We start from the raw sequence: 12431 nt of genomic DNA on the forward strand, positions 1-12431 counted from the left end.
CCATGATTTCAGCAGACTGTATTTTTTTGGTGAAAGGAGCTCTTCCTTCATGGTTGACTTGAGCATTATTTGTCTATCTTACAGATATTTGCTTGAGAGAAGAAAGTGGATATTGGTAGGATCTTCTTACACAGCATGGAGAAATGGTAGCAGTGTCACCTCCCCACAAAGGAAGCTCAACAAATCCATGTTAACCTCATTACCTGTATGACATTTTGACAAGTGCATAGAACAAGTAAGGAAGTACATAGGGGGTTTTCTCCCATGTAAACTCTGGGTTCGCATGCAAACTCAATGTGCTTGAGCCTGGCTTTGTGTGCCCACACTCACAGCAGTGCTGGGAAGTCAGCAGCAGAACAGCAGCCCAGCACAGTGAGTAGTATCCCCACAGGGACAAGCCCAGTAGAGAGCTCTGCTACGGTCGCATCAGCCTCTTCAGGGAAAAGTTGACTGACAGTCCCACTCCCACTGGGGTTTCCTTCTGTCCCTGCTGTCCTGTTTGGAGCCAAGTGCTATCTGCAGCCTGTTTTCTTTTTGTTGCTCTTGGAAAAACCTCAAAGTGCTAAAATATTCGGAGGGTAAAAGCATTCCTGGAGCAGACTGTCCCTGGACAGCCTGCAAGAACCCTCCACTACTCCTGCTGCACTCCTTTCCCACACACACACGAGGCGGTGGTGAACACTTTGCAGTGTGACTTGATTCAGGGAGAAATTCAGGGTGTGCCTAGAATGTCACAGAATCACAGAATGGCCTGGGTTCAAAAGGACCACAATGATCATCCAGTTTCAACCCCCTGCTTTGTGCAGGGTCGCCAACGAGCAGACCAGGCTGCCCAGAGCCACATCCAGCCTGGCCTTGAATGCCTCCAGGGATGGGGCATCCACAGCCTCCTTGGGCAACCTGTGCCAGTGCATCACCACCCTCTGTGTGAAAAACTTCCTCCTAATCTCTACCCTAAACCTCCCCTGTCTCAGTTTCAGACCATTCTCCCTTGTTTTTACACTCCCTTCAAGTACTGGAAGGCCACAATGAGGTCTCCCCAGAGCCTTCTCCAAGCTAAACAAGCCCAGTTCCCTTAACCTTTCTTCATGTCCATTCGCTGCACTTAATCCAAGTTTTTTGCCCAGCAGCGCTAGTTCTTTTTGTTAGTGAAGTTATCGATAGGACACGAGAGGGTAGGGCCACCACAGCGACGCTTTGATGGAAATTTTGGAAGAGGGGCAGCTGTTCAGAGCAGGGAAAACAACCTCCGTGGCACCGCAACGCCTCCCGTCCCGCAGGGGCCGCTCGGCACAGGGCTGGTTGCGGTGCCCAGTTGTGCTCTCCGGCTGAGCGCGGCCCAGGGAGCGATGCCACCGCCGCACCGCTCCGCCCGGAGCTCCGCGCCCCGCCCGGGCAGAGCCCCCCCCGCAGCGGGTGGAGGTGACAGCGCGGCAAGGAGCATGCGTGCGGGGGGGTAGGGAGGAGGAGGAGGAGGAGGAGGAGGAGGAGGAGGAGAGGAGGAGGAGGAGGGATGGCGCGGGGAGGCGGCCGCTGTTTATTTGCAGCCGGGCAGGCTGCGCCCCGGCAGAGCGCGAGTGGCCGCCGCCGGCGCCGCCGGTGCCGCTGCCCGCCCCGCAGCATGCGGGCGGCGGAGCCGGGGCTCGCAGCGCGGCTCCCCGCGCCCGGTCCCGCGCCATGGTGACGGGCTCGGCGCTGGGAAACCGTAGCCGGGACCGAGCCGCGCCGCCGCCGGCCCCGCGCCCCTCGGTGCTGCCGCCGGGGCGGTGCGGCGGGGCGGCGGCGGCGGCGGTGCTGGCGGGGCTGTGCGCGCTGTGCTACGGCAACTCGCTGCGGGGAGAGTTCGTGCACGACGACGTCTGGGCCATCGTCAACAACCCCGACGTGCGGGCGGCCGCCCCCGTGGCCGCCGCTTTCACCAACGACTTCTGGGGCAAGCGGATGGCGGAGAACACCAGCCACAAGTCCTACCGGCCCCTCTGCGTCCTCACCTTCAAGTAAGTGCGCGGGGCCGGGTGATGATGTCGCGGCTCCCGACGGCTGCACCCCGGCCCCGGCGGTGCGCGAACAGGTGTCTGCGGGCGGCTGGGGGGACCGAGCGCTCGGAGAAGCACATCCTAGTGAGAGGTACGCAGACTTCCCCCGAAGTTCTTCCTCCCGCTCAGCCCTTTGCTTTATCCCCAGTACTTCGCTCCGCGGCTGGGTGAGCGTGCCGGGAAGTTGCGCCGTTCCGAAGCGGAGCCGCGGCAGCCCCCTGCTTAGTCGCTCTCCGCGTCCCCCTGCGGTCCCCGAGCGGAGTCCCGGCTCTATGGGGAGGGAACGAGAGGTCGGGGAGCAGCAAAGAACTAACGGTTCCTTCGCTAATCCCAGAAGGAAGAAGGAGAGCCTCTCCTCTTCTCAGAGGAGAACGTGTAGCAGATCGGCGCGGTCACCAGTCAGCCGCTTCGGCGTTAGCTTGTTCTCTGTTTGCCGTGTTCTGACGTAACACAAATGATGGTGAATGTTTACTGCGTTTTAGCATTTAAAAATGTTTGGGCTCTTGGGGGGAGCTGCGCAGGGGAGCTGATGGAGTTGGGTGATGCTGAGCACGGGGGTCCCAGTCAGACTCTGTGCATCGCGAACCTAAGGCTACGGTAAAGAGCGAACTCGATAGGCAGCACTCAGTGTACCAGGAGGAGGTGGTCAGGACCTGCTGAGTAACCGTCCATTCAGGTAGCTGGTGTTTATAATTAACATCTCACAAACTCTCAGAAGACAGCGCGTTTCTGTAAGGCAACAACGGTTTGGTGGTGGTGGTGGGGGGGCGTCCAGCATCCTTGTGCCGTAAGGACAGGCTTAGAGCTGAGAGCAATCAGTACCAGCTATTTGGCAACTGTGGCTGGGTGGAATATCCCTCATAAGCAAAACTGAATAGTGCAGATGCCCATGAGCTGAGTTGTTCAGGACGGACCGTATGTGTTCTTAAGGCAGTTCTAAGCAGGTTTCTGCAAAGAACAAAGGGATGGGAGGCAGCCCCGGGCAGAGCCAGCTCAGTGCACACGGACTGCCTGCTCTGTTAGGTGCTCAGCCAAACTGTTGCATGGCTGGGGAGCCCTCCGGTGGATCCATTACTCCCACAGCACATCTGTGGGTAATTCAAGAGGTGAGCGAACCTCCACACATTGCCATGTGGCTATGGTGCTGGACTTGGCTGCATAGATCGAGTTGCAGAGTTGAGGTTAAGTTATACTGATTAGCAAAGAGTCTTAAACTTTAATAATGGAATGGAAACGGAATGCTTTAGATCACATTTATGTATCTTCATGGAAGTGGTTTATCATTTGCTGTTTGAAGGAAGAAGGAGGAAAAGGGGGGGGGGGGGGGGGGGGGGAAGGGTGAAGCACTGTCCCATCTACTCCTTTTTGGAAACCAGTAAGATAGACTTTCTGAGCAAGACTTCATTTTCAAGCGCGTATAATAACTGTGCAGCCAAAGCCTAGGGTCAAAGGCACAGTCATTTGTTCACTGGTTGGCACCACATTTGGAATAAGGAAGGGATCATTTATCTTCCCTGGCTGCAGGGGAAGGCTATTTCCAGTGTCCCAAATACCCTTCCAGCCCTCTGCTTTCCTCATTCTGCTCACTCCCTGCCTCTCAATAGGGTGCCAGAGACAGATGTTAAGATCGGAGTGGGGCGGATCCTCCATACCCAGTGTTCCCAAGCAGGATGCAGTGAGGATGTTCTGCCAGATGATGCTGAGCTGTGTGCTGCTTGCTATGGTGTCCTGCCCGGCAGCACCTTGCTGGTTTTGCTCTGTTCTCCTGCAGGAGGAGAAAGACTCTTCCCCGCTGGTTGGTAAATGCTCAACAGGAACGGTCTTGTAACAAAACCGAAATGAATAGCAGCGTGATTCTTTGCACCTTCCTGTGGTTCTTTTCACTTGGAAAGCTGGACTGCCTACAGGTCCTCAGTACGCAGATACTTTGTCTCCATCTCTTTCCTGTCCTTTGCAGCTGTGAAAGTGATGCCCCGTGGTCTTGTCATTAAATGGAGCACGTCTTTCATATATGCTACGTGTTCTTGAAATGATCTCAATTAAAAGAATTTATCACCGCTCTGTCAAAAATAAATAAATAAATAAATCCTGACTAAACGCTGCTGAAATCTTGTAACGGTGCTTCAGCATCCTTCACTTATGGGAAATCCTAAATGGCAGCCCTAATTCTAGCACATTAATGCTCTGGAGCCCAACAGTGAAAAGAGCTCAACTATTTGACACTGTTAGCACCGGGTCTGTCAGAATGAATGATGAGAGGAAGAGATGAGTGGCCTGGGTTACTAGAATTGCTCAGCAAAAGTTTAAGCTATTCACAGATCTGCTACGTTTTCTTTTTGTCTGCATGTGGGTTAACATCAGAGGGAGGAAAAGCCTGCTTGTGAACTGTTGAATTAAATATTGTTTACTTTGTGTCTTGGAACTTCTCTCACCTTTTCTTCTGACTGCAGTAAAGAAGTGTTGAAACTGGTTGGTTCAGAGACATCCCTGCTGTGCTTGGGTACCTTTTGGGTGACAGCTCTGGCATCTGCAAAGGAGCTGATACGATAGGCACTGGTTTTGCTGTTTTGCCATTGTGCACATCTACAGGTGTATGAGTGGGAATGTTTCTTAGGCTGCTGCCTCCATTCTTTCTGGGCAGGCTGGCCCCCAGGCTGGTGGGTTCACGTGGCTGCAGTGTATTTGCAGCTGAAACTCTGCCTGGCTGCCTCTTGCTACTGTTTATTGCTATCTTTGTTCTGGCTCCCCATACCAACTGCTGGGTGCCAGGAGATGCTGAGACCTTTCCCATCCCTCAGTGCCACACTGCAGGTGTGACCCTCAGGTTGTCCCATGATAATGGAAACATGGCTGCGTTGGGCCATGGTCCTATGGCCTGACAGTTGTCCTCCTTGGCACTTGTGGGAATCTGCAGGGGTCTGTTTTCTCTCAGCTCTTCTTTTGGCTGCAGTAAAGGCAAAAAGTATTGAAAAAGGTTGGTTCAGAAGCGTTCCTGCTGTGTTTGTGTACCTGTTGGGTGGCAGGTCTAGCATCTGCAAAGGAGATGATGTGATTTTGTTTAGTCCTCGGGAAAACTTCATGCTTTCCTCTCCAGTGCTTTCACTCAGAGATGTTTACCTGCAGCCGTTTTCTTTTCCAAGAAGTGATTCAATATGCTTATTTTTAAAGAAGGTCACTTTGTGGACTTGAGATACTCTGTTTCTTGGTGCCTTCCACATAAAATGTTAAGGTGAAGGTGATGAACAGAACAACTGCCAGCTCTATAATTCACTCAGAGGTTTGTATTGAAATGGAGTGTTTTCTGTCTTGTACCTCGTCTCCACGAACAGAAGTTTGATGAGACATTTTTCGTTCTCTAGCACTTATTTCTTGGTTCTGGTGGTTCTGCAAAATATTTCTTGACTGTAGGAGCAGAAGGTGAAATCCTCAGTACCACCTCCTGTCTCTCTTCTTGAGTTTCTAATCACTGTTTAGATGGGTGTTTCTGTGATGAAAATCTGAGTGGTGGTTTGACGTAGCCAGCAGCACAGCAGACTTTGCCACAGGGTGTGTGGTAGAAGGAAATGACAAGAACAGCTATTTGTTTGTTTCTTTTAAAACCCAAATGTCAAAATGTGCAAAGGCTCTTAATCACATCAGTCTCCTGGTTCTCCAGGTGTCTGAGCAAAGCCCAGGAGAAACAGAAGAACTCCTGGTCTCTTTAATTGGCGATGGGGTGGAGGGTGCTGCTTCTAACACAGCAGAAGGCAGATGTCAGCGAGGGAGGTGCCACAAGACCATGAATAGCTGCTCACTGGAGGCAAAAGACTGACAGAGGAGATATTGGCTGGTTACGGCCATTTAGCTGTTACAGAGACTCAGTAAAATGAAACTGGCTGGGGGACTGCAGGAGATACCATAGAATCATGGAATTACAAGGTTGGAAAGGACCTACAGGATCATATAGATACATATATATAGATATCATATACTTATGTATGATACACAAGATCATACAGATATATAGATATCTGGCCTTCCTTGAAGGAGATGGATGTCAGAGTTCACTGGAAATGAGCTTGGATCCATGAGTGGGTGAGACCACTTCCTCCAGCTGCTGCTTGGGTTGTTTGGGTCTGGAAGGAGGAGCTAGGAGAGATAAGTCATTGAGAGGAACTAAATTGTCCCACTGGAAAAGGCATAGGCACACAGTTGGAATGTAGAGCTCTCTCACTAGTGCTGTGACAGTAAAAATGGGAAAAATAAAAGAACCATCTTATGCTCACTTGCTGACAGCAGAATGGATGGCCCACCAGCTCTGCCTGCAGGGGCTGCTGGTTGGTGGTAGCTTTGGGTAGCGTGAATGCCTAGGGAATAAATGGGATCGTTCAGCTACAGTTCACATGGTGCAGGCACTATGAGCCTCATATGCAACTACCAATGGCTTTCGATCAAACCCTGAAGTGATTGCGAGCTTTGGTTAGATGTAATTATGGAGCCAAAAAGAGAATTAATTCAGTAAGTCACTGCCAACCTTCTAATCTATCTAGTTACATACAGCTGATCCTTCTGTTTTTTCAGCTGTATCGGTGGCGTGAGTTTCAAGGACGGGCGGCTTAGTAAAAACAACCAGGGGAAGAAAAAAAGATTTTACGTTTTATTTGTTCTTCCTTAATGGTTTATTACAGTTTGACATCACAGGGTCACATAGCGAGTTATAATGTGTCAGGTTAAATATGCACCGCAGAAGTATTTTCTTCCCTCCACCTATCTGTATTAAGGCAATATCACAATGCTTAAGATTACGTCAGTATTTCTCCTATGAACCTTGGTCTAGCATTTCTACCCTCACTATGGCAGCCATTCTCCATGTACTAATGCTGTGATGCACCCCATGAAATCAATACAGTACTGGTGTAACCACAGTGGGCTAAAGCTGCAAGAGAGGTGAGGTTACGGAGAAGTGGCATTCCTTGTATTAAACCGATTGTGTTGTAGTTGCAGTATATGGGTACATTTCTAGAGGTGGACTCCTTGATTCTGACCATGGCGGGACCACGTGGCTGCCATTGTAGATCTGGGGGAGGGTGTGTGTGCCTCAAAGCTTGTCTTTTTTCCAGCTCTGGAGTTGCTCATATGAAGCTGATTTAGAGAAGATTTTTTTTTTCCTGCCCACCACACTGAGTGTAATTACTGTTTAGAAATAGAAGGAGTGAGCTGGAACCAAACAGGGAATGTAGCAGCGTGTCCAATTTTTTTTTTCCCCTTTGGATTGTAGGAGCGGGCCGTGCCCCTCTAGGGGAGCAGAGCTGGCAGGGTTGCTTGGTCTCCATGGGAGGAGGCCAGGTGGCTGCTGATGGAGCCCAGTGCTCAGGGAAGGCCTCGGGGCCTGCAGGGTGCTGGGAAGGCTGGGAGCTGCAGGGTGGTGCTGGAGCCTACAGCCTGGCAGCAGAGAGCTCTGTACAGCCTTATGGGTGCCCAGAGCTCATGGGTGCTTGCTCACTGCTGAGCCAGTGGTCAGGCCCTAAGTGAGGATCTGCCCCCACATGCATGAGGGGGGTGTGGGAACTGTGCATGAACCCTGTTTGACTTCTGTCTGGTTGCAAAATCTTCTCTGCAGCTAAAACTTGTAACAAAGCTTGTTTCTCTACTGAGAAAAGCTTTTACTTTGAGGGGCACCATTCCCAAAAAGGCCTGGGCATGTTCTGTGCAAAGATGTGGCTGAGGTGAATTCGGTCACATCTGTGTTTGCTGTTTTTATCACTGCTGTTTTGCCTGTATGACACCTACCGATTCCTGGAGGTTTTCCCTCATCCAGCGTCCTATTCCTTTTGCACCAGTGTCACTCTTAATTTTCTTTTATCTCCTTTTACCTAAAAGGCTCAGCTCTGGACCTGCCTTTTCCCTCATAGGAGCGTTGCTGTCACTGCTGTTTAAAGTCCACAAAAGCGAAGAGCTCTGGCTGCTGCTGGTTAGCTGAGGGCATTTCTCAGCCTTTGCTTGCTGTGTTTCTGACTGCTTTCCTGGGCTTTCTCATTTATTGTCTCTCAGAGTTAAAAGAAAAGTGTTGCTCTGTTTTCGTATGCTAAACTCGGTTTTCTGTTTGGTTCAGTATAAATTTGAGTGGCATCCCCTATGGTCTGCAGCTTGAGCTGAAAGATTACCAAACTTGCTTTGAATTTGATGGTAAAAGCTTTTGCATCCCATTTGAAATCTGCTTATAATTTCAGACTAGGTTTCCACTAATGCCATTTTCTCTTCTTGATGTCTATCTGCCCTAACTTTGTTCTGGCATATCTTGTCATTTATCCTCACGACACTTGGAAGGGGACTGCTGGTGGTAAGACATCCAACTTATTCATCCCCACCACCATCAAACTCTGGAATGCACGTTATTCTCTTGCTGTACTTCTGGAAAACAGCGTGGATGTACAGAGCATTGCAAACTATCACACTGCTATCTGGTATGGGGTGGTGAGGGGTTTTGTGAGATGTTCATTTCTTCCTGTGCATTTCCCTTGCAGATAGGATGGTTAAGGACAGCTTTTAAGACAAACTCTCATTTGTTCAAAATCTTGATCAAACGGCACCTTTGCCAGTCTGTAAATTGCCAGTCTGGCTTTCTCCTTGACTGTTTGTGGAGATGAATGTAAAGCTAGGTGAGTGCTATATTCAGTATTCTTAGCGTATGGATGACTGCCAAACCATACTTTCTAGTGTAGCACTAGGAATTTTTGCTTAACATACTTGCCACTGCCAAGGTGCTGTTGCTTCTCAGTCTAATTGTGATTCCTGTTTTCTTTTGCTAACCCTGTTAGAAAGCAATAACTTGCTTTGAATGCCAGCATTTACCCAGTCCTCTTGTAAGTGGTGGCTTTGCTCTAAGGAAACTGATCTCTCTTGGGAATTGATACGGTCTCTGGCTTCTCACCCATCCCCTTATAGAAAATCAGGTAAAAAAAGACATTTAAGCCTTATTGTCCATTTAATTCCAAGGCATTGTACTGTGCTATGAAAGTTTAGCAGCACAAAGTACTGCTGCGCTTGTGCCGGCTGTCCTATGAACGCTGCTGCAAATGGAACTGATGTTCTTTTTCTTTACTGCTGCAGGTTTTTCTTAATCTTTGAGCTGTTTCCACACAGAACTTCAGCCATTGTTGCCACTGCTGCAGCTGCAGTGTGTTTGGCGTACAGATGCTCATTTTCCTGGCATGCTGTAGATGCATCCCTAGCGATTATGAGACTTCAGACTGAAATCGTGAATTAGTTTACATAAAGTTTGTCATATACATCACACAAATCTGAAAGGAAAGGAAGATCACAAGAAACTTAATCCGTTCTTGTATGCTAGATTAACTCATAAATCTGCATGTGAGCCTTCTTCTGTGCAAACTGTGAGGGTTTTATGAGGTGTGGGATGCTCTGAGGATTTCCATTAAGCGTTACTTGCTATAACAAATTACCATTATTATTCTGTGCGTTTCTATTTCATAACATGTTGTGGTTTTTGTTAGTCTGTTGAAAATAATAGAACAGTTTAAACTAAACAAGAGCTGCTCGGGGATAATAACAAAGTCTATAAAAAGAGAAACTCTCCAATTATGGTTTACAGTATTATTAAATCATAAGCGGTCTTAAAAAGGTTGAATGAGTCTTTGTTTGTGCAAGTGGATAAAAAGTGCTACATTACAGCCCAAGGCAATTATCTACATAGGTTGCTCTGAAAGTAATGCCTCTTATTTGTTTCTATGGAAACTCCAACAGATACGAGGAACACAGTGACACTATTTGATAGAGCAAATTGTCAGCTACAAAATGCTATTTTTCAACAGTTACCACTGTTAGTTATGCATTTTCATCAGTGATGATCAAACATGAATTGCTTTCCCAAGTAGAAGTGTCCCTGCTGACTTCTCTAGCGTACAAGTAGAAGCCTTGGCTGGAGTGCAGCATGGCATGCAGTCTGACCTGTGGACCTTTTATGAGCAGTGCCTGTGGAAGTCCCTTTCTGAGAGCACAGCTCTGTAGAACCTTTTCCTGAAGTGGACAGAGGAAAGGAAAAGCTGCCATTCATTGCGAAGCTGGCTGTGCCAGAACCAGCCCACATATGCTGGAACACCTGGACACACAAGCTGGTGTAGGGACTAAGGTCTTTGCTCAAATACATGCCAGTGTGGTCTGGGTGAGGAGTAGCACTGGGATTTCTGTAATGTATTTTTCTCTTGATGATGTCTTGGTTGATGCTATATTAGAAGATACCTGAGAATGTCATCTGGTTTCCTTGGTACACGTGCTTTTTTTTCTTTCACTCCCCCTGGGCCTTTGCATTTGAACTGCTTTTCACCACTTCTCAGAAGGATTAGCACACTCTTTGCCCACAGGAACTCTTCCAGCAGAGATGCTGAGGCAGTGCCAATTTCTTCTTCCATAGGTATTTCATGGGGAGTTCCCTTTAGGAAAGACTTCTTTGGATGAGATGGTGGTGTCTCCTTTTCCAAGTGTGTTCACCTGCTTTACTCAGCCCTGTGTCTTTGTAGTACTATTTGCAGATACCTTTCTGGTCTGATAGAAGCAGTCAGCTTACAAAGTTAGGCCAGCTCATCTGGTCTCCCAGCTATGTGCTTTACCAAGGCTGTAGCATGTATCTTAACAGTTGTGCTTCAGCTGACACAGATGTTGTGATCTCCATGCGCATCTTTCAGCTCTTTCAGTGCTACAAGTTAGAAATAATATTGGTGAGTTTGGGGCTGGCAAGTTTAAGAAAAAAAAAAAAGAGTATATAGCTCTTTTTTTTGTGTGTGTTGGTTTAAATATGGAAGTCTAAGGGCCATCCTCACCCACCCCCATATCCAGGAGCTGCTCTGCAGTGGGACAAACTGGGCTTTCTGTAGTAGGCTGCCTTTTTCCCTGCAGCCGGGTGAGTGTGCAGAGCAACATTACAAAGTTTTCATGGCTTGGATTAGAGTTGTGTGGAGCCCCAAATCCGCTCACTCATTTGATGTGCAATGAAGTCAGCTCCTGCTAACGTTTCAAAATCATTCTGCTGCGATTATTTAGGGACAAAAGAATGTTTCCTTTATTGCCACGTGGCCTAATTTCTTATGACAAAGAGCTCTATAGCAAAAACAGTGGTGTGAATATAGTACCTGCAAACAATTACATTTGACGTTCATGGGCCACCTAAGATGGTATTCAGAACATACAATGAGGCATGCTTGCACCCAGGTTTTGCTGGTTAATCACAGGCGTAACTGAACAGCATGGTGCTGTTCTGTTTGTGCTTCGTTCTGTCTCTACGTTGTTAGGTTTTTTGTTTATTTATTTATTTTATTTTTGTTTTGTTTTAATTCTTCTTATTAAAGGAGCATAGAAGGGAATGAACCAGATGGGAGGCTGATGCTTTCATGTAGCTGTTTTCAAGAACTTGGATCGGGTAACTTGCCGCTAACGTACTTTTCAGTTGTGCTGTTTGCCCCCAAAAGAGGTGAAGTGTGAAGAGCACCTCTGACTTTGGGGCAGGGAATGTGATAGGGAGGGAAGATTTGTCCCATGTGAGGTTTTGCCTCTCTTGCCAATAGAGCTGCTTCGCAGGATGGGAGAAGTGATCAAACAACTTACATACAGGATAGTGAGAGATTTTCCAAGAGTGCTGTTGGATATTGTGTCTTTTAGTAACTGGTCCTCACATGTCAGCCAAATAAATCATAGGCATTGTTTGAGTAGGAAGGGACAATTAATAGTCATCTAGTCCAGCTCCCCTGCAGGTAACAGGGACAGTGACAGCTAGAGCTAAATAAACAGGAATCTTTAACTGCTGATATGAGGTTTGTCCATATTGCCTGAAAACCAGATCCACTTTTCCCCACTGTCCTCACTTGCCCTCGTCTGCTTTGGCAATTGTATTTCTGGGGAAAGCACAATTTGACATTTGTTTTTAGGGGGAGCTGTGCTCCATCACGCTGATTTGTAGCAAGAAATAATTCATGTGTCAGAAGAACCAGTCCTGCAGGCGGTCCCTGCCATTGTGCACATCTACAGGTGTATGAGTGGGAATGTTTCTTAGGCTGCTGCCTCCATTCCTTCTGGGCAGGTTGGCCCCCAGCCTGGTGGGTTCACGTGGCTGCAGTGTATTTGCAGCTGAAACTCCGCCTGGCTGCCTCTTGCTGCTCTTTGTTGCTATCTTCATTCTGGCTCCCCGTACCAACTGCTGGGTGCCAGAAGATGCGGAGGCCTTTCCCATCCCTCGGTGCCACCCTGCAGTGAGAGGAGGGGACACCCTCATGGACACCCTCATTGCTCTCCATTCCTCCTTGGTCTTCCATGGCCAGCACTCAGCACACGCAGTGCCTGCAGCCTGTTCCAGATGGCTGTGTGCCTGGGCCACTTCCTCAGCCCTCAGTCCTGCACTGGGCCTCA

General features: G+C 48.5%; 1 protein-coding gene across 1 annotated transcript in view; it reads left to right on the forward strand.

The window, feature by feature from the left end:
- Positions 1–1663: 1663 nt before the first annotated feature.
- Positions 1664–12431, forward strand: part of TMTC1 (transmembrane O-mannosyltransferase targeting cadherins 1) — a 141662-nt gene continuing 130894 nt past the window's right edge. The window contains exon 1 of the mRNA XM_072342570.1: positions 1664–1997. Coding sequence (XP_072198671.1) covers positions 1678–1997 — 320 coding nt within the window. The 5' untranslated portion in view covers positions 1664–1677. The remainder of the gene's footprint in view (positions 1998–12431) is intronic.

This window comes from Excalfactoria chinensis, chromosome 1, assembly GCF_039878825.1.
Source record: "Excalfactoria chinensis isolate bCotChi1 chromosome 1, bCotChi1.hap2, whole genome shotgun sequence".
NCBI lineage: Eukaryota > Metazoa > Chordata > Aves > Galliformes > Phasianidae > Excalfactoria > Excalfactoria chinensis.